The 25561-nt window shown below is 36.4% G+C and overlaps 1 protein-coding gene across 1 annotated transcript in view; it reads right to left on the bottom strand.

Moving 5' to 3' along the window:
• LOC139971689 (xanthine dehydrogenase/oxidase-like) overlaps nucleotides 1–22068 on the bottom strand; it is a 68114-nt gene extending 46046 nt beyond the window's left edge. Inside the window, exons 1-6 of the mRNA XM_071978379.1 lie at nucleotides 21776–22068; nucleotides 12004–12061; nucleotides 7310–7406; nucleotides 5243–5351; nucleotides 3711–3899; nucleotides 2782–2829 (exon numbers count right to left, since the gene is read on the bottom strand). Of these exons, the coding sequence (XP_071834480.1) occupies nucleotides 2782–2829; nucleotides 3711–3899; nucleotides 5243–5351; nucleotides 7310–7406; nucleotides 12004–12061; nucleotides 21776–21829 (555 nt within the window). The 5' untranslated portion in view covers nucleotides 21830–22068. The remainder of the gene's footprint in view (nucleotides 1–2781; nucleotides 2830–3710; nucleotides 3900–5242; nucleotides 5352–7309; nucleotides 7407–12003; nucleotides 12062–21775) is intronic.
• Nucleotides 22069–25561: the final 3493 nt, after the last annotated feature.

Raw genomic sequence — 25561 nt, 5'->3', positions numbered from 1 at the left:
TTCATGGGCCCAAAATTGGTGGAATCTGAAAAATGGCCGGAAATTTGGTGGGCCATAAAGTTTTGTGGGCCCTACATTTTTAAGCTCGAAAAGGTATGAGCTTCTGCACCATTGGTGCTATAGTTGACGTTTCCATTTTTCCTCTCTCACTAATGTATCTATATATATATATACTATATATGGTCTAGCATAACGCGTGTGTGTGTATGGACGCCTTGAACAATTGTTCAATTGTGCAATGGAACCAACTGTGGCTGGTCTTGAACTCGACCGAGTCGTCGGGGAACATGACGCATTTCGGGAAGGGGCGACCGCCCCCCCCCCCCGAGCAAATTTTCTCTATGATATCGCTAGTAATTTAAAAATAGACAATGCTTAGATGCAACTTACAAGGCCTGGGAAGTGTCATTTCCAGCGATCTGGGAGGCTTTTTCGGCCAAAATTTTCTTGTACGCTTCGCGCCAACCCATGGTGGCGCTTCGCTTAGATAGTTTGCCTACAGGCTTCGCCCTTCCGTTGGCAAATTACTCGCTACACGCCTGTTCGAATTTGTAAAGCAAAGAGCAGACATCACATAATATCAGTGAGCATGAAAATGCATGTTCAAAATTGAACAGCCTCAAAACTGTCTATGTGTGTAGTCAAAGGCGTAGGAGCCCAATTGGATTTGGGGGCTGTAACGACTTGCCCGAAAAATATAACCAAAATGTTTCGCGCGCAAAGCGCGCGTTCAACATGTTAATGTCAATAGGCGGAGTGTATAGCCTATTGGTTAACGCCGGCGTCTCCCAGTCATGAGATCCCCGGTTCGATTCCCCGCCGACAGCAAGGTGTGTCGTCTGGCAAGGGTGTTGTTCAATAACAACTTCCCGACATGGACGTTAAATGGATGTGTGCCGAGAGATTGGCTTCGGTCAGCTTGCGAGTCTATAAGCCTCCATGGCTTCTTTCGCGAGTTCCTGCTTGCGGGAAGATCACATATACATACATACATACATACATACATACATACATACATACATACATACATACATACATACATACATACATACATACATACATACATACATACATACATACATACATACATACATACATACATACATACATACATACATACATACATACATACATACATACATACATACATACATACATACATACATACATACATACATACATACATACATACATACATACATACATACATACATACATACATACATACATACATACATACATACATACATACATACATACATACATACATACATACATACATACATACATACATACATACATACATACATACATACATACATACATACATACATACATACATACATACATACATACATACATACATACATACATACATACACCCATACATACATACATACATACATACATACATACATACATACATACATACATACATACATACATACATACATACATACATACATACATACATACATACATACATACATACATACATACATACATACATACATACATACATACATACATACATACATACATACATACATACATACATACATACAATATCATATTAGCAAGCATAGGTCATTACATCGCATGGCATCGTGTACCGTACGGTCCGTGAAAGTTGCGCAGTCATCCGCAGGATGCTAATGTAAACAACGAAATGTCTTATATAGATGGAGAAAAAGCATACAGGTCCAATTATGTCAAAACTCTCTTTTACAGTAGTAATGGCGAATTAGTCTGCCAAGCTTAGAACTTTATTTTAATTACCAAGGAGATAATTTTTAAACTATTCATTTATTCTCAGCATATTGCCCGAATTTTCAACAAGTTTGGTTGGGGGGGGGGGGGGGGGCTGCAGCCCCCCGGGTTAGAAAATCCTGGATACGCCCCTGGTTACTACCAGCAGTGAGCAATTCCCAACCCAACCCCCGGGCATCGGTCCATTGTCAAACCCTATCCAGGAGTTTTGGGGGCTTATATATGAAAAGCTCAAATCTTTTTAAAAGTCGGGAGGAGGTTATAAGGGCCAGGGCACACGACGACCTAGTGGTGCCAGTTTAACCGTCACCCTGACCCAATTGTAAATATGCTCTCGGAGTTGCCCGAGGGACCAGTGTATATGTTGAGGCCCGCGGGAAACTAAACTCGAAAAAAGACGGGCGTATCCGTCGCTGTATCCGTCTCCTAAAGTTAACGGCATATGTCCAGGGGTATATTCGTCCGGGGGTATTTATCCGGGGGGTAATTGTCTAGGGGGGTAATTGTCTAGGGGGTATTAGTCTGAGGGGGTAGTTGTCCGGGTGGGTACTTGTCCGGGGGGTTTCTGTCCGGGTGGTAGTTGTCCTGGGGGGTAGTTGTCCGGGATGGTATTTGTCCGGGGGGGTATCTGTCCGGGTGGTAATCGTCCGGGGGGTTATTGTCTGGGGGGTAATCGTCCGGGGGGTATTTGTCTGGGGGGTATTTGTCCGGTCACGCGAAAGAGAGAGAGAAAAGATTGGAGAGGGATGGGGAGTGGGAAAAGGAGAAGTTAAGAACACACTTTGGGTTAATTTAGCAATTTCTAAGAGAAATATAATAAGAGAGATAATATATAGAGAAACCGCTAGCTTTGAAAGTGTATGCACTTTTTACTTGAGTATACACTCATGTTATTTGCTGAAAGATCAAATGTCTATACTGTAATGTCACATATTTTAATCCTTTCACAGCACCCTTCTTAAAATTATAGATAAGTATTTTGTTATTTTGGAGTAATAGTAAATTACTTACCCCGTTTGACTGGAAACCGTTTTGACAGCAATTTTGCTTTCCACACCCCTAATAATGAAGAATTGCAACAATAACAATCAAGTGCTCAGGTAGATTCAAACTGAAACTCTTCCTGGAGTAACTTTTATTAACTATAACCAGACATAATACATAACAAGTAATATGCAATATCAGATCACAGTTTGATACATTTCATTATCAATCTTTGATTAACTGCATTTTCAATAACCAGTATAAAACATTAAAAAAACATTTGAATAATTAGTCATTTCTGTCCAACAGCAATTATCATTTGAATATTAAGTGTCATTATGTCAAAGACTATTATGTCAGCATCAAACACAGAAAACTACCAAAATCTCCAGTAGAACATAACTTTCAGTGAGTTTCGAACTTTGAGATTTAAATCTGGAAAAAAAGTTCTGCAACAAGCTCTGAACCACATTTTTTTTTCAGTGTTAACACTCTTCCAATGAGAAATGTGGTCTGGTCAAATGCAATCTATGAACGAACATAAAAAATGTAATTCGAACGTTAGGACCACACAATACAAACTTCGAGACTGCGTCTCACATCCACGAATATCTTTTCAAACAGCTTATAAGGGGATCTAATGATAATAATGATGGTATTGTTGAGCAAAACTCTAAGGATTTGTGCAAGCCTGTGAGGCTAGAACTTTGGCGTAGGTATGAAGGAATATGATTTCTTCGAGGACACTGGTGGAGTCAATCCTGATCTAGAGTACACAAAGCCAAAAAGAGATTCATTTCTTTATCCTCTTTATCTGGACTGGATCCGTAGCTCTCCCTATTTGTAGGATAATGGTGTCCTTCGTCAATTCATGTTAGCAAAAAAAAAAAAAACTATCTAACATATATATTGTTTAAGAACTGAGAGGAATGACCGAAAATGGAAGTAATATTCACCTTGGTAAATGTTCTGTATCCTTCTAGGATGGGACGATAACCAGTACATCGGCAAAGGTTTCCCTCGAAGGCACCAAAGATGTCCCTCATGCATGGCTCTTGGTTGTTTCTCAGAAGTGTGTACATAGACATCACAATACCAGGTGTGCAGAACCCACACTGGGAGCCATGAGATGCAGCAAGCCTTTCCTGTTCGTGATTCAAAATAAGCAAAAGTATGCTGCAAATTTCAGGTCAGAATATGCTATATGGTATATGTATGGCCTTAATCTTTAACAGACGAGGAGGAGAAGGAGAAGGGGGAGGGAGGATGGGGAGGAAGGGGGAGATGGGATGGGTTAAAGTAGAAAGTTGTCTTTGTAAGTGGGAAAGTTTCAAGGATGGTTATACAAAGCCGATTTTCGAACATGAGTGAACATCATTTCATTTTCTAGCCCCTTTGGTGGTTGCACTGAGCGTCTTAATCACAGCTAGTATACATGAATTACAAGCAAAGTCTATAGTTAATATCATATCTAGGTTATAAGCAATGTATTTAAGGGCTTCCTTGTTAGTATTGGGCAAACATGTAACATTGTGAATACCTCAGGTGTAGTGATCATTTATCAAGAAGCAATCGCAATTGTTGTATCTTTGTCCTAAGGCCGAAAACGCAAGCATAAGATGTACTTAAAATGCCAGTCCTTATAAGTTAGATTATATCAACAATGTTGTATACAGGATAAACTGCCCAGACTGTGGTTCCTTTATGTCGGAGAAATCAATAGACGGCTTAAGGATAGATTCAAAGAACATCTGATGGTCTCTTTTGGTGGTCAGAAAGGGGTTGTTAACCTTCATTGTAATGCGCACAAACATAATCTTCCTACTTTTTTTACCATTGTGTCACTATTATAGTAATGAATCCCAGTGGTTCAGGAGAAAGATTAAAGAGAGTCTTCTCATAAAAGACTTGAATGCTGACTTGAATACAAACGTAGCGAGCTACGGGTTGGAGCTATTTTAATCCCTACTTACTTTTTCATGCTGGTTTGTTCTATTTATTCCTAGTTTACAAATTCACTCATGCTTATCACTATTGTCGTCTTCGGATGTTTATTAGCCCTTGTATTTAATTGATCTTGTACAATTGTAGGACCTCTTGCGAGGTCGAACAGGGCTAAACTCCTTTCTGTTGATCTTGTACAATTGCCTGACGATGGGGTGGTGACCACTCCGAGATATAGCACTATGTCGCTTGTTTATCTTTTATATATATATATATATATATATATATTTATATATATATATATATGTATATATATACTTATATATATATATATATATAATATAAAAGATAAACAACTACTAATATATATATATATATATATATATATATATATATATATACGATATATACGATTTTCATTTATATATATATATATATATATATATATATATATATATATATATATATATATATATATATATATATATATATATATATATATAACGTGTACGAACGTAAAGAAAAATAAGAAGCCTGTGATTACCTGAACAGGGTGCAACTTAGTTTTAGTACTCCCAATCCCTTCGACAGTAGTCACTGCAGTCCCGTACACCGAACACACTGGAGCAAGACATGCATTCACAGACACATGTCTAAACAAACAAAGCCATGATCGAAAATAATTATATGTTATATTTTTTAGTATTTGTAAGTAGTACATAATAAATAATTAGTAAAAAAAACTTTAAAAAAAAAACTTTATAACTTGAAGGTATACTATTAATTGCAAAGAATATCGCGAGAGTCAAACGTGTCAAACTCGCGAGAGGCAAAAAAATGATAAACATTTTTTGAAAGAGCAACGAATTGCCAGAAATTGGTATACATCAATCAATCTGTACATCTTTTAGTTGACATTAAATTTATTATTCATCGACGACAGATAATCGAAACTCATGCATGATCCTTTTCTGGTAGAACCAATTAGCTTACAAATATTCATTATATATATATATATATATATATATATATATATATATATATATATATATATATATATATGTGTGTGTGTGTGTGTTTGTATGCAGTCACGCACATGCAGCCACTGTTCAATTAAACTTTGATGGTTTATGTTACAAGGAATGCAACCCTCATAACGAAAAATCAAAATGAGAATGTTCAACTGCACGGAGGTACACGATGTTAATTTTCAAAGTGGAAAGTGGAATTGTCCAACTTCAACAAGAATTTGACTACAAGTATTTTGCCTCACTGAAACATTGTCTAATTTAGCACATAATCATTTGATGTTAACTTGGACATGAAAAACTACATGGAAAGTTTTTCGTTCTGGCATTTTTTAGGCATTTTAAATTTGAGGTCAATATACCGATGACCTTCAAACGACACTTTAATGCAAGAACCTCAAACCACAATATAATCTCATGTCTAATATCAAGATAGAAATGCGTTTCACTGAATACACATTCATAGTCTTTAAAATAAGTACCTATTGCTGTTTTCCATCTCATCTCACTGATGTTGATTGTAAAAATGGTTCGAATGAAAATTATTATAATACATTACAAGGTCAGACAGACCCCACTACCATTGAACTTTAATCAACGATTTCAGTTGATTGATCAGTTCTACCAGGTATTAGAGGAAAATAAGATTAAATTTGTTAAATTTGCATTTTATCACCAATTACTTAAAATCATGGATCAATATTATTCTGCTAGAATCTGCAAATTGAATTGCTTAGATGCTCTTTTCTAGTCGTTTCAATACTTCACAAAATCACAATTTTCTGGTCACTATTTCAATTAATAATTGAATAATGACGATTAGCTACATTGCTGAGTTGAAGTTGATATGTGGGCCTCAGAACATATCATTTAGAGTCTTTATTTCTGAACTGAGGCTATCTTTCGAATCACCTAGATTTAGAGATTTCTGTTTGCTTTAACCTTGATTAAATCATCACCACATACACTTGTGTCAATAGAGTGAAGGTTATCGAGGACTCGCTTTAGGGTTTAAAGAGACCATATGTGGTGATAAAAGATAACGCACAAAAGTGTGCTACATGGATTGTTTGAATTGTCACACCATGACAATGACACCACATACTAACGAACTTAGAAGATCAATTTTCAAATTGCAAACTGGAGTATGGAAGAAACAGAAATCAACAATTAACCTCATCAAGCCTTGTCCACGTCCAAACTGCCACTATTGTTGCTACTATTATAAGCCTATATTATACTATCACTCTATTATTACACTAATATTACACTATTTGTACACTGTAATTACACTATTATTACATATTATTACACTATCATTACACTATTATTACACTGTTACGCTAGTATGCCACTATTATATGCCACTTTCATATGCCACTATATATGTTAATTTTATCTTTATTAATATACCCTAACCCTAATCCTCTAACCCTAACCCTTAGCATTCTTACGTCAGATTGTTTATGACTGCATGGAGCTGGATCATATATCATATGCAAAAAATGTAGTATAAAAGTTCCCCACCCTTAATTTAAAACATTCAAGATAGAGATTTAAGATTCAAAATACATATATTATACCTGATAGATTGTTTTACACGATCATAGGAGGAGACCATCACTGTACAAGCACCGCATCCTCCTTCGCTGCAGCCTAGTTTGGTTCCAGTTAAATGCACTGATTATTCAATCCTTAAAGGAAATGATTGTTTTGTCTACAATATGGCCACATTGCTAGATCACATTCTCAGAATTTCCTTCAATTGTACTTCAGCACATCTTTATTCTCCTATTTGGGCCATATCTTGTGACCTGGTAGCGATTAGATTATATCCAAAGAGCAAGCTTAACAATGCCATGGCTTGTAGCACACAGATCGCATAATAAATCCTGTAATACTAGTCAACTGTACCCTAAAATTTCACTGTACACTTTTCAGTTTTGGTTCACATACCATACAGAATATCCTCCTGACTTTTACTTCATTAGACACTATTCCTAGCATATTGGTATTTTGTAGCTTCCCCAAATCGACCAACAGCCCCCCCCCCCGCCCTCCTGTCCCCTTTCCAAAATAATAAAATGTCAAATTAAATTTCCTTTAGGTATAAGGTGATTCTACAGTACTGATTTCGCTTAACTCCCGTTAAAATTCGTTGAAAGAAAAATAACCGAAATTCTTCGTTTTTCATCGAAATTCGGCGATTTTTATCGATTTTTATCGTTTTTTATCGATTGGTTATCTCAGTCATTTCCTTCGTGGAATTTTCAACGGTACGTTGAAATTCTTTTTTAAACGAAATAGAAGGTCAATTTGTGGTTACACGAAACGTCGGAAAACGCGTAACTTCGTTTATTAATATCAGTTAGACTTTAGTTCAGTCGTTTGAAAGAGCGAATATTTTCGAAAGCATTCTCATGCTTATATGAGTAGTAACACTCAAAGAAACGTGTAATTAAACTGACGGGGGACGTTTTCTGACTGTGAACCCCAAACACAGTGACATAAGTCTTAACTTCGCCAGGCTTACAGAGAGGTTGCAGTCAAAGCTATGTACCACGAGGCACCCTTCCAAATAAGTTGAAGTTCTGTTTAACCATTTAAATAACAGTGAATGGACATATAAACTTGGTTTACTTGCAGAATACGAAAAATAGTTATTTCTAAGAGATGTAAATTTGTTTTTATATGAGAGTTGAAGTATGAAACTTTGTTTCCGAGCGAAAACATGTTACTTGAAGCAAAATAAAGATGCCCCGCCCATTCTGCGAGGACGCTTCCATTTTTCAAAAAGGCGTTTTCTCTTTTTATTTTTTCTATTTTGTTTACATTTTAAACATGAAAATTATTTAAAAATATGTGAAGAACTTAGTAATGTACTGCAAACTATCTATAAAAAAACAGAAAAACGATGTTTTAGGCATGAATAATGTGTTCAATATAACTCAAGTAGTAGGCCAATAGTCATAAGCTCATGATAGTGTCGTCTATTCGTTTTCCCAGTTAATATTTGTGACATATATCACCCGTGTACATCGATCAATGGCATGTTGAAATCCCGTGTGAAAATATGTTGACCCCAAAAGACGCAAATGGTCGTTCTAGAAAGTACCGTCATAACATTAACAACACAAGGCCAGTTTGCTCTCTCAGGTCTGCACGTGTACAGCCATTTTTTTCACACATGGTATTATGCTGTGCATGCATTGCGGGCGGGATTGCGGCAAACATAAAAGAAAATGAATGAAAATGAAAAACTTACGATATTTTTCACAAATATTGATGCTTAGATAAGTGCTTCCTCACAATCAACGAGCCGCCTTAAAATTCGCTCCGCTTACGTAAAACTTCTATATATATAACACATGGAAAAACCCGAGATTTTACACACATAATTCCCACTGACATTGGTCACAGAACATAAGTAGGTCATTGAACTTTGCCCAAGTTCATCGCACCATGGGAACAACACAACAGATTGAACATGATGTTACATCTCCCGCCATCTGGACGCCGAGTGTAAATTTTGATGTTATATGCAAATTATGAATGGTACTGCGCAGCGCGATTAAAACTTAACCTATTGCGACACAAATTTTGGCTGTTGTTGAATTAACTTTTGTATCTAATGTAAGGTACTGTATCATGTATGTGACACAAGAGAAAGAAAATGAAATCGGAGGCTGCTCAAACCAGTTTCAACTTGATTTTTACAACCCATCGCACAACACGTGCGTGCGTAATTTGTTTTCTTAACATGACTTTTAATAAGTAAGTAGGAAAGGTGGGTAAGTTTACTAATTTAGGCGAGTTTTTGTTAAAAATCTTGTGATAGATAGACAAATATATTGTTTTTTTCTTCAAAAGTTACGATGTTGCCGAAGGCCGAGTGATATAAATTCAGTGATCTGAACTTCTGAACACCACGAATACTGATCATGTGTGTTATTCTTTTCAGCAATTATTACACGAAAGGTTCGCAATATTATTGGGCCTAATTAGTAATTAACATACATTGATCGAGTGTCTTGTTGCCTGAATTGCTACCTGCTGGGGAAAAAAACCTTAATTATTGTACTCATTATGTCCTATTTTCATTAAAAGTCGAGTGACCGTGCGTCGAAAAAAACCGCGATCGGGAAACGGCGTTTAAACGTTAAACCGACCGGCAGGCGATACGGTGAAACGGTTAGCGAAATATCTGTTGGGTCACACCCTTACTTAAACACACACAAAAACGACCTTATTGAATGAAAATATGCTAAAAACCATATCGCAAAAACACAAAATCGCATATAACTCGAAAACGGAAGGAGATATCGACTTTTGTCGGCTGTATAGGGATTTCCTAAACCGAATTTTGATGCGCTCTATCCACCTGTGTCATTTATGAGCTTCTCTGACGTAAGCTGCAGTACGTAATTTCTCTATACCAGTTCCGCGAAATTTATTTACTGTACGCAATAAGCATCGTTCGCTATGTTTTCTTTCACAACGAATATTCAAAGTTGTGCTCCCACACGCTTCACAGATATTGTTTTATGTCGTTCATTTTAAATTCTACTTTAAAATTACTTTTTTCGAACGATGCATTGCATGCTTTATTAAACATTCCTGATTAGTAAAACTAAGGAAGGATATTCAAATATGTATTATTTTCATTTGATATGATTTTATGAGCTGTTCCACTTGAAAAACGATCATAAAACCGAAAAACAAAAACATTTACTTCTCATGTGACGCATACCGGGAGACTCATAAAAACTCCCCCTTCTCATTAAATTAAATGTACATGCCGTCAGGCCAGTTGAAAGCCGTCAGGCCAGTTGAAAGCCCTCCCTACTGTTTGATCAGCTCTTCCCAATATACAATACTCAAATAAGCAATGAAAATATATTCATTTTCCACAGATTTCTACCCAACGTGGGCCCCAAGTCACTGCATTATTTTCTTAGTAGTCATGGATACAATTGTTTGCAACTCTCTTGCTGGCCAGGTGTTTCAAGTTTTATTAATAGCACGACTTCTGATTGGTTCATTCAAGATAAACTTTCTATCCCTGCTGGATTGTTCTACTTATAATATGAATGAATATTTGGTTTTCAGGTAACATCCATTCCATTACGAACAGTAGGGGTAAAATAATGTTTGCTTCTAGAGGCAGCCAGCCAAAGGTTCAGATAAATACTATGCTAATTAACAGATGGTAGGCGTGAATTTGACAAAGCCAGGTTTATGATTGGACTAAGCCTCTCAAAAAAAGTTTGGTGGTGGGGATATCCAGGGTAGGGAATACACATGTTAGCAGCAAACTGCAGGTGGCCCAGACCCAGGCTGCGACCTAAATACCAGGGCAGTCCATCTGCATTCGCGGGCAACTTACAGTAACGGGTTAGGGGGAAAATAACAGGATGTTTTTTTATTTTTGCGTGCATTGAAGCTGGGGGAGATTTTTTGTACGGAATGCGCTCTCAGAAAAGTTTGTTTAGTGAGTGATGTTCTGTAGTAAACGATACTGTAGTACGTCAAGTAACACAGGAATTTATTGGAAATAAAGATCTCTTTGATATCCAGCTACGACTGTTTCATTGTGGATATTTTTTTTATTTCTAGTTTTTCTGACGCTGCGTTCCTTGGTGAGCTAACCTAAACTTATCTTAGTTTAATACTAGCCTATAACTTAAGAGTCGTAGAATGTGCTTATTACGATCGATCAAGACTAGTTTTTATTATCCTAGCCAAATCATTTTTCAAACACCTAGTAAAGAACTTACTCTATCTACAATCAAACTTTTGTAACATTTGTAATATTCCTCTACAACTTCTGGTAGAGTCTGAAAACGGCTGTAGTTAAACTAAGGATTCAACGCAAGTCACAACCTTGATATGTCTAGAATAGCCTTTGCGGTTTTTGATCGCGATAACTTTCGTGGAATTTTCGTTGAAACTTCGTTGACAACCCGTGCCCGCAGTAGTCTAAATCTTGTCAACGAAATTATTCGTTTTTAACCGATTTTCAACTTTTTTTATCGATTTTCAACGTTTTTTATCGATCGTTGATTTTTTTTCAACGGGAGTTAAGCGAAATCAGTACTGTAGTTATGTAACTATAGTTACCAATATTCTAACAAGTCACCTTCTACTTATACCACTACCAAATCAGATTCTTTGGATTATTTAATTAATATCTTTTGAATAAAATGGTTAATTTGATTATCTCTAGTTTGCAGTGAAACAAGAAAAAAACGATTGACTGTTAAGAAGGCAAGGATACACTTTGCTCGCAGATATGAGAGAAGTGTTGTCTCTGGATCAACATTTTGGTCGATTATCTGTCAAAAGAAAACAAAGAAAGCTGGTATCAATTATCAAACTAATAGGACAATAATAGATTAAAAAAACAATGGCAAGGTATACAATATGTTTGCTTTCCAAACACACAAGTACCCTGCAACAAATAATACATTAAAGAAATACATGGTTCTATTGTGTTCAACCCCATGGCTACCTGTGTTTTGTTTATCCTAATTATGAATTACCAACTGGACAGACACTTCTTGGCATTTATTGCCCATTTAAAACTTTACAAGAAATTTGAGTGGTTAATCAAAAGGGATCTCAGAGTTTTTTAATTATTTAAATAACACTAAAGTCAACCGTGATATATCCTCAACTATATAGTACATACGTGTATTCACTTGAAACATTTTTACATGTCAGTCAATTGTGACAATTTTAAAGGCTTAATACCATTTAGAATGTCTCTGATATCATGTTTCAATTTTCAAAGCATTTAAACTGATAGTATGAACAGTTTCTACTTTTTATGGAATAGAAAAAAGATGTTTGTACTGCTCAAGCATTCAGTACGAATGCTTTGGAGCATGTCATGAAAGTATACCTGGCCCAATAGAAAGACATGTCACAACTGAGTGTACATGTCACATACTTTATGAATATTCAGTTTCTTTAGACCAATATCTCGGTCGTATAATGAACACGTTTAAATGACAGAGCATCTATGATGCAGTGTTGGAACCAAACTTTACACTGAGACTTTAACTGATGTTTCAACGCAGGTCCACCAAAGGCAAATAAAGCATCCCTATTGCATTTCGATGGATGAGTTTTACTCTCTTTCTCTTTTCATAAAATTTCTTTTAAATTAGCACTAATTTCACCAATGCTTGTGTGAGAGAATATGCTCTTACTCAATGTCAACATGAGACTTATTAATTTATATTTTTTTTGTGGAAACCTTTGCATCTTTTCTTCCCAATAGTTCCGTAACTGCGCGCACCTTCAGATCGTTCATCGATGTTTTTTTTTCAGGCGTTATCTTCAGTGACGTTCTTGAAAAGTACCATCTTGACCAATTAATCATCTTCTCTAATGTCCGTTATCTTTCAAGTTTTGTGGTGATAATTGATAACCAGGCTCTATCGTGGATGACTATTCATCATATATATATATATATATATATATATATATATATATATATAACTAACCCTGTTAGTAAAGAGGGGTGGGAGCACCCGCCCCCCCCCCCCCCACCCCAGGTGGTAATTTAGGAAATTTCAGGAATTCATTTTAGGAGTTTTTAAGGAAGAATTTTAGGACGTAAAATAGGACGTATTGTAGGGTGTAATGCAGGACGTATTTTAGGACGTAAAATAGTAAAAAAAAAATTAGGGCTTATTGTAGGAAGTATGCAACAAAGACGAATGGGTCATTAGAGCTTTCTCGAGGTTATCTGACAATAGCGTAGAGGTCGATACACTAAATACTAGTGGAAGAACTCCGAAAGAGTTGGGGCAGTCACCACGACTGGCCTACACACAGGCCGGCAAGTCCCTTGCAGTTAATTGCATACTCGAAGCTTTATTCATTGTATCTATTCACATGTCACTTTGCCACTTGCATATCACATGCTCTTGTATTGCTCACTTAAAGAGGTTAACCTATATCACAATTCAATATTTTGCGGACTTCCATCCATATATTTTTTATTCGAAATAGAACTCTTAAGTAAGTTGCATGTGAGTTCTAGTAGCATGGTGGTCCAATTATGGCACACTTAAGACTTTGCACAGCGACAGTGTTATATATAGCAAGTCCTTAAAAGCCCTAGTCCTTGGGATCAGAAATCAAGACTGAGTCCTTCGATAGGATCCAAGTCGAGACCGGGACCATCACAATCGGAGCCTAAGCCGAGTCATCAATGTAACAATGAATACTGCCGCTGTGGATGATATCCAGCCCGTCATTATTTACCCGGAATTAAAACATGTTCAACATTACAAATTTACTACACTCATAGTAAAATTTGCCCTTAATTAAATCAAGTAATTCCGCCCTGTCGGACTTAATTCATGAGGTATTCCATCAAAGAAATATAGAATTTCTTTGTATACAAGTTAATTACATTTCATTTATGTTTGTTTTTTCGTAACATATAATAATAACAATATATGTTACAAATTATGTGTCATTATTGAAAGATAAATGTATGTTAGGAAGTGATCTGAAAAACCTTTGTAGGCTTGTGAGGCAGGTCACTCCCTTTTCTATCAAAGTAGAGAGAAAAAATAGAGAACGAGAAGGGTATAAAGGAATAACAATAAACCAATTGATTAATAAGTATTTATGTACTCCTTAGTATATTCTTAAAACATGAAAGTGAGTTGCAATTTACAAATTCCAGAAGTAAGATTATTCCAAGCTGTGGATGCTCGTATACACGTAAGCTATGAGTATAGAGTTAAAACGTGGTAACATTCTGCACACGGGTGCAAGTTGGTTATTGGCAACTGTTGTTGCTACAAATATTGGTTTTTTTTAACGTCAGACCACAAGATACTTAATGTTATGTTGGTATAAGCAACAACGATGCATACATTCACTGCATAGAGTTCTTTGCCTATGAACAATCCAATACTATGATTTCAATTCCGAATTCCGGCGGTATATCTCAAATTGGCAAAATGGTAGCCCCTTACATGACTCTAAAGCAGGCTATAATATACCAAACGGAACAAGAATTTTCCGAGGCTGAACATAAATTTAATAAAACAAATAAAAAAAAACGGCTCCTGAAAAGAACCCCCGAAAAACGGGGCTCCCGAAACGGCCCCCGAAAAGCAAAACGAAAAACGGGGGCTCCAGAAACGGCTCCCAAGTTGGCCCCGAAAGACGGGGGCTCCCGAAATGGCGCCCCAAGTTCGCCCGTTCGGACTCCCGAGGGGGGAGGGGGTGGAGTGGCACGTTATATACAACAATGATGAATAAAGAGTCTTTTTAAATATATCAGTAATATCCGGCAAAGTTTTCCAGGTGTATAGGAAGTATATAAAAGCCTCGCATGTGGTAAACTCCAACAAACTGTACTTCTGACAAATTTGGATCTGGGAGTTATATTTGATAATAAGCTAAGCATGCTTCAACATGTTAAGAACATCTGTAGATAACCAACTTTTAACTCTACCCACAAGTGGTATAATATGTCACTACGTAGACTAACATATACTGAAATGACTTTCGGCCATTTGTCTTCCCGCCTGAACAACTGTAGAGAATTGCTATATGGCCCTCCCAAATCGGCACCTAAGGAAAACGCAACGCATACAAAACCCGGCGTTAAGATATTTGTCACAGGCTAGATCAGTAAAGCTAAACGTGACTCCAATCATACGCTATTTGCCCTGCTCTCTTAATTCGTAAGATTGACAAAGTCAGTGGTAGCTAAGATTGACAGTAGTTTTCAATCTATTTGATTGAAAATGAACTGAAATCTAAGCTAATAGATTGAATACGTCTTATCCTTGACTTAATCGTTTCTTAGATTTACAGATATATCCAATGAAAACGCTAGAATCAAGTCACGTGGTGCAAATAAAAGTCAGTCTTGTAAAGATTGACTTTTATCCAATCAGATTACGCCAAAACAAATACCAACGCTGCCTATTGTCCAATCAGATTTCGCAAAACCAAATGCCCACTGCTGCACCGCGTACGTACACACAGCGTAATACATTATACCGGTCTTCTATATACTGCTCTGCACAACGCACTGCATGAAACGTATATGATAGTACACAGTACTGATTGACTGATTGTGCCAAAACAGCGGTGTATTTTAGTTCAGTTTCTTAAAACCTTTCGAAGAAGCCTTCTCATTTCAAGAAAGATGGCAGGAACCGTAAGAAATTTTCTGGCGAAGAAAGAGTTCACGGAGGAGATAATCACTATTCTAGAAGGTTCGTATTTTTGACTTTTTAACACCTTTCAGCTAGTTGTCGATCATGTAGCCTAGCATTTCGCTGTTCAGTCTGCTTAGTTGCTGATCTACTAAGCCTATGATAACGTTAGGCTTAACGTTACGCTTTTCTTATTGTCTGTATTTCAAAATGCTCGTTTTACACGCTTTCATTTACTCCTTTAATTTGTGTATCTGCCCATCTTCAATTTTCCTTTTCTTTTATTGTTGCATTTCCTACTTTAATTATATTAGACTTAAAGTTAGGCAAGGGTCTATTGTGACTTTTGGCGAAATGAGGTTTAACGCACTGCAGAGAAAATCACATGCGTATGTGCATGCGGTTTAATTCAATTACAGTAGGCCTAGGCTTTATCGTGATACATTTGAAACATTCATTCAACTTCGGTTGTGTAGTCTAGCAGCATGATAGATAAAGACCATCGCCATATTCACATTGAAACTTGTTAGGCCTATGGCAGGCAAGGCCTAACGTTAGACCTAGCCTTGGCCCTTGCTAGTGCTAAAATCAACTGTTAAACACTACAGTGCTGTGTTTCCTTCATACCTTCCCACCACATCCCTTGTGCAGAGTGTACAAAATTCTTCACACAGTGACAGTCTAGAATAGTATAATATCACGCTAGAATTGTATAGGAGAAAAAGTCATCAAATGATAAATCATTAATCACATTCCAGTTACTACTAGCTAGGAGAAACCCTCATGAGGATACTATGGCGCGAGAAAGCGGAATATATTGTGTACAACAATATATATGCTTTACTTGCAAAATATATACATGGTTTACTTCAAAAATACATTTTAGACATATTTATATATATTCTGAAAAAAAAATATTCTCTGACACAAAAACATTTATAATATAAATATATATTCTCTAAGAGAAAAATATATATTTTCTTTCAATATATATATATATATATATATATATATATATATATATATATATATATATATATATATCTTGTTAAGAAACATATATATTCTCTGACAGAAAAATATTTTTCTCTAACAAATTATATAAATTCTGAGACAGAAAAAAAAATATTTTACAGGAAAAATTATATTCTGTGCAAAAATATATTTTTATTGTGTGTACGGAAAATATATATATTCTCTAACAACAAAATTCTATTCTGTGCGAAAAAATATATTCTGGTCGAAAAATATATATATGCTGTACAAAGTACCAAAACATATATTCTCTGACAGAAAAATATTTTTCTCTAGCAAAATATATAAATTCTGAGACAGAAAAAATATATATTCTACAGGAGAAATTATATTCTGTGCAAAAATATAGTTTTATTGTGTGTAAAGAAAATATATATATTCTCTAATACTCAAGACCTATTCTGTGCGAAAAATATATTCTGTACGAAAAATATATTCTGTGCGAAAAATATATATGCTGTACAAAGTACGGAGCTCTGTAAGTGCTGACTGAGATGTTCAGTAACTTCAGCAGTGACCAGCCTGTTCTTTACACTGGCCATTCATAAAACGCACATGTTTGCTCAGAATCTTAATGCAGTTCATAGTTAGTGGGTTTGCGATATCACATTGCACATGATAGTACCAGGGATTATTCCATAACAACTCCCTGATTGTACTACGGTACGTTCGACAGCGAAGCCTTCTGTACCGTACGTAACTAGCCGGCTTAACAGTAACTGCTCACTTCTTCACATTTCAAGGTTATTAGTTTGGAACGTTAGCCGGTGTGTTACGTAAGCAGTTTGCCAAACCTTGCAAAGGAAACGAACTTGTGAAAGTCATTTGCACAGCTCAAATTTCCTGCGATCTACCGCAAGTGCCTATTGAAATCTGTAAGGCAGGTAAACTGTTACGTCAGTGGTGCAGGGCGCATTTCACTCAATTGTATATTTTTTTTAGAGATATATATTTGTACGTAATATATTCCGCTTTCTCGCGCCATAGGATACACCTTATTGCCCAAAGGTTAATGGGACCCTTGAACTACAAGCAGTTCACAGAACAAGGTCAGCAGCTGTGGGTTGGTCATACTGAAACTGTATATATGTGCAGTATATATATAAAAAGTGTGTATTCTCTGGACAGTAGGGTTAAGTGTGTAGTGATGCTTAATGCTTGTACATATCATGTTGTACTTATATGCAAGAAGTTTACTGCTCATTAAAATTGGTAAAGGCTTGTGACTTCTCTTGTCAGTTCAATATTATAATCCATATCGGCATAATATCATAATATCAAGCACAGTGCCCACAGATGGCAAAAGTGTGGATAGTATAGACTATCTAGTACATTTATTGCACTGTTACGGTACACCTTCTACGGTTACTGTGCATACATAATTACATGTGCAATAAAACAATTTGCGTGCTTTTCTATGATTTTTCTCAACCTCACTGACTCCACTATGCCATAACGACATACATAACTAGCCCATCTATTTAAATCTTACTTCAAATGGTGGCATAAAAGTTGAAAATTTTGCAACTTTCAACTGTGTTTTTCTCCAAGATATTATCCGTTGGAATCCCAATAAACCTCACAGATAGTATGAATATACACTACGAACGTCATTGACCAATCCATAATACAACACCATGCTTGATTTGGGTACAGTCTATATGGCAGTTGTACCAGGGAGTTCCATTACAACTCCCTGGTTGTACCAACGCAAAGTCTTGAATCTATTTTTAGCAACGGCTCATCACTAAACCTGCATATCTCTGATTGGTTGAATTCAAACTAGTAGGTTTGGGGGAACTGTATGCGATTAATTTAAATATCGAGTTTGTCGTGGACACTTTTCTCATTATCTGCAAATATCTTATAAATATCTTAGTTGGCTCTTTTGTGATTGATATATGTAAAAAACTTGATGGACATGTCAAAAAAGTATAATACGGCGACCAAACGCAAAATGCTACTTTAAAAGCAGTTGAACATATTTCATGTGTTACAGTTATTACTCTTTTCTGCTTGTTATCCACAGAAAGGAACAGATGTTGAAGAAGCAACAAAGTTGAAAGAAGATCGTTTCAAGCAGCCATTGTTGCTATCCCTTGGTGCAGAAAAAGATCCGAAACAGTTCTTTGTAATATTGGACCGCATTGCAATTTCAGGAGGGCTTCATGTGGTGGATGCTTTAGACAGACCGTTTAAGTGTCATATGTTTTTAATGTGGAGTACTCTCCAAGTTTGCAACAATTTTGGGAATTTATTGCTGCAATGAACTATGAAGTACTACCTCCAGCAACAGCAAAACCACAGGCTCGAGCTCTTGGTGCAGCAATAAGAGCACCACCCAAGTAATGATATTGACTTAAAATGGTGTTTACTGATGAAATATAAATAAAAGATTTAGCATTTAAAACAAGCATGCATAATTTTAGTTCAGCTCGGTATTCTTACCAGGTTGTTTTGTTTTAACCAAAAGGGACATAGCCTCAGTTTTTTTAATCCAATTCAGGTTCTTATTTGCCTATTGTATCTATAGGAAAGGCTAATTATTCAAATTTTCCTTTTACACCTGATAAAATCTTCAGTATGTTATTGTAAACTTCATTCTTTAACTTTAGAATTATGGAACACCAGTATTAAGCCTTCATCTTTAGCACATGAAAATGATTAAACTTATGGAACTCCAGTATTTCCCATGTTTTGTTTATCACTGCATCAGTAAATGCATGCCAGTGTTTTAATGATGTTTTATTTTAGCCTTCATCTTTAGCACCTGAAAATGTTTAAAATTATGGAACTCCAGTATTTCCCATGTTCTGCATGTTTTGTTTTCTTCACTGCATCAGTAAATGAATATAATTCGTCTACAAAGTACATTCTGTCTTTTCTGTTTCTGGTGTTTTCCTCAAGCGAAACTAAGTGGACATACTCTTATGTTTATAGCTTCTGTTTGAGAATAATTTAATTGGGTGACAAAACCAATTGTTGCAATATATGTTTACAAAATTAACGTTGAAAGCTTAAACATAGACAAACTGCAAAACGAGTGACAATCATGATCATATTGATTGACAGTCCCAATCATATAAATAAAAAACATTTTTAGACTAATAGTCATTCTAAATTAGATTCTAAAGTCAATCTATTAGATTTCTACCTTTTCAATCTATAACAGATTGAAAGTCAGTTTTTATGATCGAAGAGTCAATCGTATGGAATGACTTTTATCAATCTAATTGACTGATAGTTACAATCGTTTTAGATTGAAATTTATAAGTCAATCGAATTTAGATTAAGAAAACCAATCCATTAGATTGATATATTAATCTTAAAAAACACTGACTTTCAATCTTTTAAGACTTTTTTTTTTCAATCTTAAGACAGATTGAAAGTCAATCTAAGCCGATTGGTCCCTAATATCAATCTGCCAAAGATTTAAAATTCAATCTTTAAGAGTGAAAAGTCAATCTTGCGAATTAAGAGAGTGGCTTCCTATTGAATCGCTGCGCCGTTAACGGCAGTGTACGGGTCAATCCGGCAGTCTACATGACCTTTAAAAAAACCTTTTTGACCCAATTGAAATCCTTTGTTATATATCAATTATATTCAGATTTCAATCACTCCGCAAATAATTTTGGTTTTATACTTTTGTCCGCAAACAAGTACCGCAAGTATACACTCTTTGTCTTGATACAATTAGATAATTTTGTAATGCATGAGCAACACTAACTATATATATACTGTGGGAAACCGATAAGAAGTATACTATCACACAAACTGCTTAACTTTGAGGTCGTTCTTGAGAACGTTACAGGATTCGTAATCACCATATAAGGGTAAGGAAGCTTAGATGTTATGCCAACCTGGGGTGGGATCTAAGGAGGACGGTCCCCCCCCCCCATTCCGTATTAGCAAGTTTTGGTAAAATAACGGGTATTGAGATACAAACTTGTGCTATAGTTTGCAACTTCTGGAACAATGTTGAACTGTTTAAGTTATATATACTCATAGGCGTAGGAGGCGGGGGGCTGGGGGGGGGGCTGCAGCCCCCAACCTACATGTTTGAGAAAATTCGGGCAATATGCTGAGAATTTTTCGGACACCTATTGAAAGAAAAATAATTTGCAATGTGTTTTTCAATGGTTAACCTGATATTATTATTATCGTTATTATTGTAACGACTTCCCCAATAATGCTAACCAATATGGAAGGGTATATAAGACGGCAAATGATTGTACGTTATTGGCATGCGATGTAATAACCGATGCATGCCTATATGAAATGCACATTAACATGTTGAACTCGCGCGGAGCGCGCGAAAACTTTTGGTTATATTTTTCGGGCAAGTCGTTACAGCCCCTCCCCCCCCCCCCAAATCAAACTGGGCTCCTACGCCTATGTATATACTGTACACGCTATGTCCCACTTAAGACTCAGATACCTTCCATGGATTTTTAGAGTAGATATTCTTTTTGACATGTCATTTTCTTTTCTCAAAATGCTGCCGAATCCCGGGACTCCCCCCCCCCTCCCCTTGTTCTCCTAGATTGTTCCCCAGACAAGAATACAATACCCGAAAATTTGTAGTAACAGTTAACACCTTTATTATTAAACTCTGGGGTCGGGAGGAGGAGGGTTCACTCCGTTCGTCACGGTCTGTAGGTACCATAGCAAAGGCTGCTAGGTTATGTAAGAGGTAACTATATATATATGTTGGTATAATATAAAAGTACATTAGTTATATACTTACAAAACGAGTTCAACTATGTAACTGATTCTTCGAAAATTGTCAGTTAAAGGAACTGATTTGAAACTAACCTTCTTTCCGTTACAGAAAAATACAAGAACGTTGGCTTCGCTAGGGTCCTCCATTAGTTAAACATTTGTACTGTAGCTGTCGTGGCTATACGTGCATATACCTGTACTGCAGGTTGCAAGTAAATGCTGTTAAAATAGTACACGTAAGAATATATGCGGTGAAGTCAAAGCATGTGAAATTCCGCCCTTTAGTAGCACTAACGTGCACTTTTGGTCACTGGCCGTCTCTGCACCGTTCAAGGTTATTAGTTTGGAACAGTAGCTTCGTAACTATTTCCCAATTAGCGTATTTCACCTTAGCACCACGACGTGCGTTGTCACAGAATGTTAGCAACAATCAAAATAGATCTCAGAAAAGCTTTAGGGTTTCAGCCAATTGCAGGCATTTCCTGGATAAACAACATGCCTGCGCCCTTGTGTAAACCTATGCAGACTATAGCTTTTCTGAGATCTATTTTGATTGGTGCTAACATTCTGTGACAACGTCGTGGTGGTTTGATGTCTTATGCGGTAATAACTACCGCATATTTGATTGGTCGGTTGAGCTTACTTAAGGATCATCCGCTAGTCATGTGTATTGTGTGCTGTTAATGAACAAGGTTGAAATAAATCTCCGTTTAAGATATAATGAGGCCGTTATTAAGCGCCAACTTATGTGGGAGAAACTCGCAAGGGCTCATGGACTTCAACTTACACGTCGGGTGGGTTAAATTTCAACATTTTAACTCAAATTTGGAATCTTCGCCATTTAGAAATTCATTTCAGATGGAAAAACTGTAAATTGCTCTTGGAGCCGGGGATCGAACTAGGTAGTAAATTTGACAATAACATGTTTGTAATGGGGAAAATAACTTTAGTAGTAAAATATTTGATTGTTGAAATTGGAATAAGACTGACCATTATTAGACTATCTAGCTTTTTTAGGCCTATACTGATGAGCTCTAACTGGTAATGCTGAAAAGCCAAACTACTTTGTTTAATTTTTAATTGTTATTATTTAATTAAATTTTTTGCCCTTTAACTTATTTCAAACAATGGTAAAAACTAAATTTCATACCACGCATTTTTTCGCCAGACTATGCGGATATTAATCCAGTAGGTAGATTTGCTTAGTTAATAAATACGGTTCGTCGTTTATAGGCATCCGTGAAAAACGTAGCCTGACTGTAAACGAGATCCCATATTCTATTCTAACTTGTTCATAATGTTTTTATTTACACAGCAGCATTTTGACAACTCAGAGCCGTATGTAGAGAGTTTTTAAACAATGTTGTGAAAAAAGAGGACGCCATTTTAAAATAGTGACTTGTGGCGTTGGTCAACATACGACTCCGAAGGAATTTTTCTAAAAACTTTGATCGGGTTTTTTAAGGTAGCCATTTTGTGTAATTTTCACAGTATTCATTATTATTAATAATACGTTATATCCTATCTGCAATAAGGAATCATGAATTTGACAGACAAGAAAAAAATAAGGGTGTTCACATTTTGGCTTTCAATTTGAGTTCCCTAAATGTTTTGATGACGGTCCACATGTCTGTCTATGATGTCTACGGTTGAACTGTCTGTATGTTTTTATATTGGAAGTGTGTTGTCATATCCATTCTCTTTTAGATATTTACTTATTTCTTATTTATTGCGAAATCCATCTTGAATCAGAAGTTAATTTTTCGTCAACTTTAGAACGGGCTATATCAAACTGCGCAGTAGTCGTCTTTTACTCGTAAGAAAAAGAGGACGCTATTTCCCAACACGAAAGCTAAAGACGATCCATCTAAGTTGACCGAATGACCGTTTTCTGAAGATATATTGTCTTCTGCTGGAGCCTGGGGGCTTGGGAAATTGGCTCCGTTTTGCTAACTAGGGACGTATACACTTTCACAAAGTGTGCCAGACATGTCATAAGGCTAAATTTTTACTTTCATATACCTATTAATTCTTGATGTATTTTGGAGAGTATACACAAACTTTTCAATAAAATACACATAAACCGTGACGTCACAGGGCTGCTGAAATTGCCTCCTTTAAATCCTTCTTTGGTCACGATCAAAATGAAATTATTCTGGCCTGCCTTCATAAGGATTTCAAATTCGTAATAGCATTTTGTAATTTTGTTATAACTAGTTTATGAATTAATTCGGTATAATGAAGAATGTAATACACACTTCAACAGGTCAACTGATCTGCCACTAACCGAAAACAATACACAAATGTATCACGTGTCACAAGTAAACCAGCGAACTCTTCTAAATCCGAGGGAATTCACTAAATCAACGTTCATTGTGTACAAGTGAATGTGTTTTTGGACGAGAAAAGATGGTTGCATCTTGGGGAATCATAGTCTGGACAGTGGGGGAGAGGGAGGAACTTTCAATGTTTCAAAGTTTCAACCACAAAGTTCCTAAAAAAGTCTCAATATAACCTCCTTTTTGGATTCACTTGGGATGTTGTTGTTTTTTAGATTTATAAAAGGCACTTTTATTTTACAGACAAGGGTAGGCATATAGGCCTACCTTTCATTTGCGAGAAGAACAAAATAATAAAGGATTTTTCACAAGCTAAGAGCACTTTTAATTTATGAGAATGGGCGTTTTCCTGAATTTGTACCGGAGTAGTGGGCCGGTGAGATGGTAGTGGGTGGGAGTGCGGGATTAGTATTAGTTCCATCTCTGTCCCTGGGCTAAACTTCCGCTGTTTTCATGGGTCCGTTTTCGCTACACATTGTAACGACTCTTATCGCCGTCACTTTATGTAACTATTTTTCAATTTGCCGTTTCGGTGAAATGCGTCAGACAAGTATCCCTACATGTATGCACATTTCATAGCTATATGTCTAGCCAAATAAAGCTGATCATCGTTCTCTCTCAAATAATCTGAGAAACCTGATAAAGTTGAAGAGTTATGATACTCATCGTATTCTAATATTCATTCCATCGCTTGGATTGTGTGTAAATGTTGTTTTTCCAACTACCATTAACCAGCCGATTCGGTATGATACGGTAGCTGAGTTATGTACTATGCACCCTAGACCCGGCAATTTTTTTTATTGATCTATTGATAACTTGGAGTTACCTAATGCAATGAAGAAAAGGAGGAAAAGCAGAGGGAGTAAGGAAACGACTCAAAGCTCGTAAATTCAAGCCATATCTAACGTCAATAATAATAGGTAACGTACAATCACTTATATTAATACAATGAATGAGTTGAACGGTTATGTACGATACATAAAAATATTTAATATTTGCTTTGTATATAGCGCTTTACAACAGCGATAGGTCTCAAAGCGCTTTACAGACGTTATATTACCCATGGTCAATGATGACCCTGTCCCAGAGACAATCCCTCCAGTCGTCAGCAGTTATATAGTGCGCCCAATGACAAGTTACCTCACAGGTACCCATTTAACCCCTGGGTGGAGAGAGGCAAATGAGAAAAAGCATCTTGCCCAAGGACACAACGTCATGAACTAGGCAGGAATCGAACCAGCAATCCTTTGAGCACGAGTCCGACGCCTTAGCCAATTGGCCACCACGCTCTGCATACAATATTTAAAACATATCAGTTAGCCTCGTGTCGTTTACAGAGACTTGGCTCAATGAAATCGTAATGGAGGATTGCGTAAATATTAATGGCTTTAATTTAGTACTTGGAGATAGAGAACTTACAGAACCAGGAGACTACGTCCTCCCACTCTTTCATATCATCATATGCAGGCGCGTATCCAGGATTTTCAAATCCAGGGGGCGCGAATTACTATCTAAGCGGAGCGCCACCATCTGTTGGCGC

Source organism: Apostichopus japonicus, chromosome 8 (genome assembly GCF_037975245.1).
Source record: "Apostichopus japonicus isolate 1M-3 chromosome 8, ASM3797524v1, whole genome shotgun sequence".
NCBI classification, from domain to species: domain Eukaryota; kingdom Metazoa; phylum Echinodermata; class Holothuroidea; order Aspidochirotida; family Stichopodidae; genus Apostichopus; species Apostichopus japonicus.
This window is presented reverse-complemented; position numbering and strand designations above follow the sequence as displayed.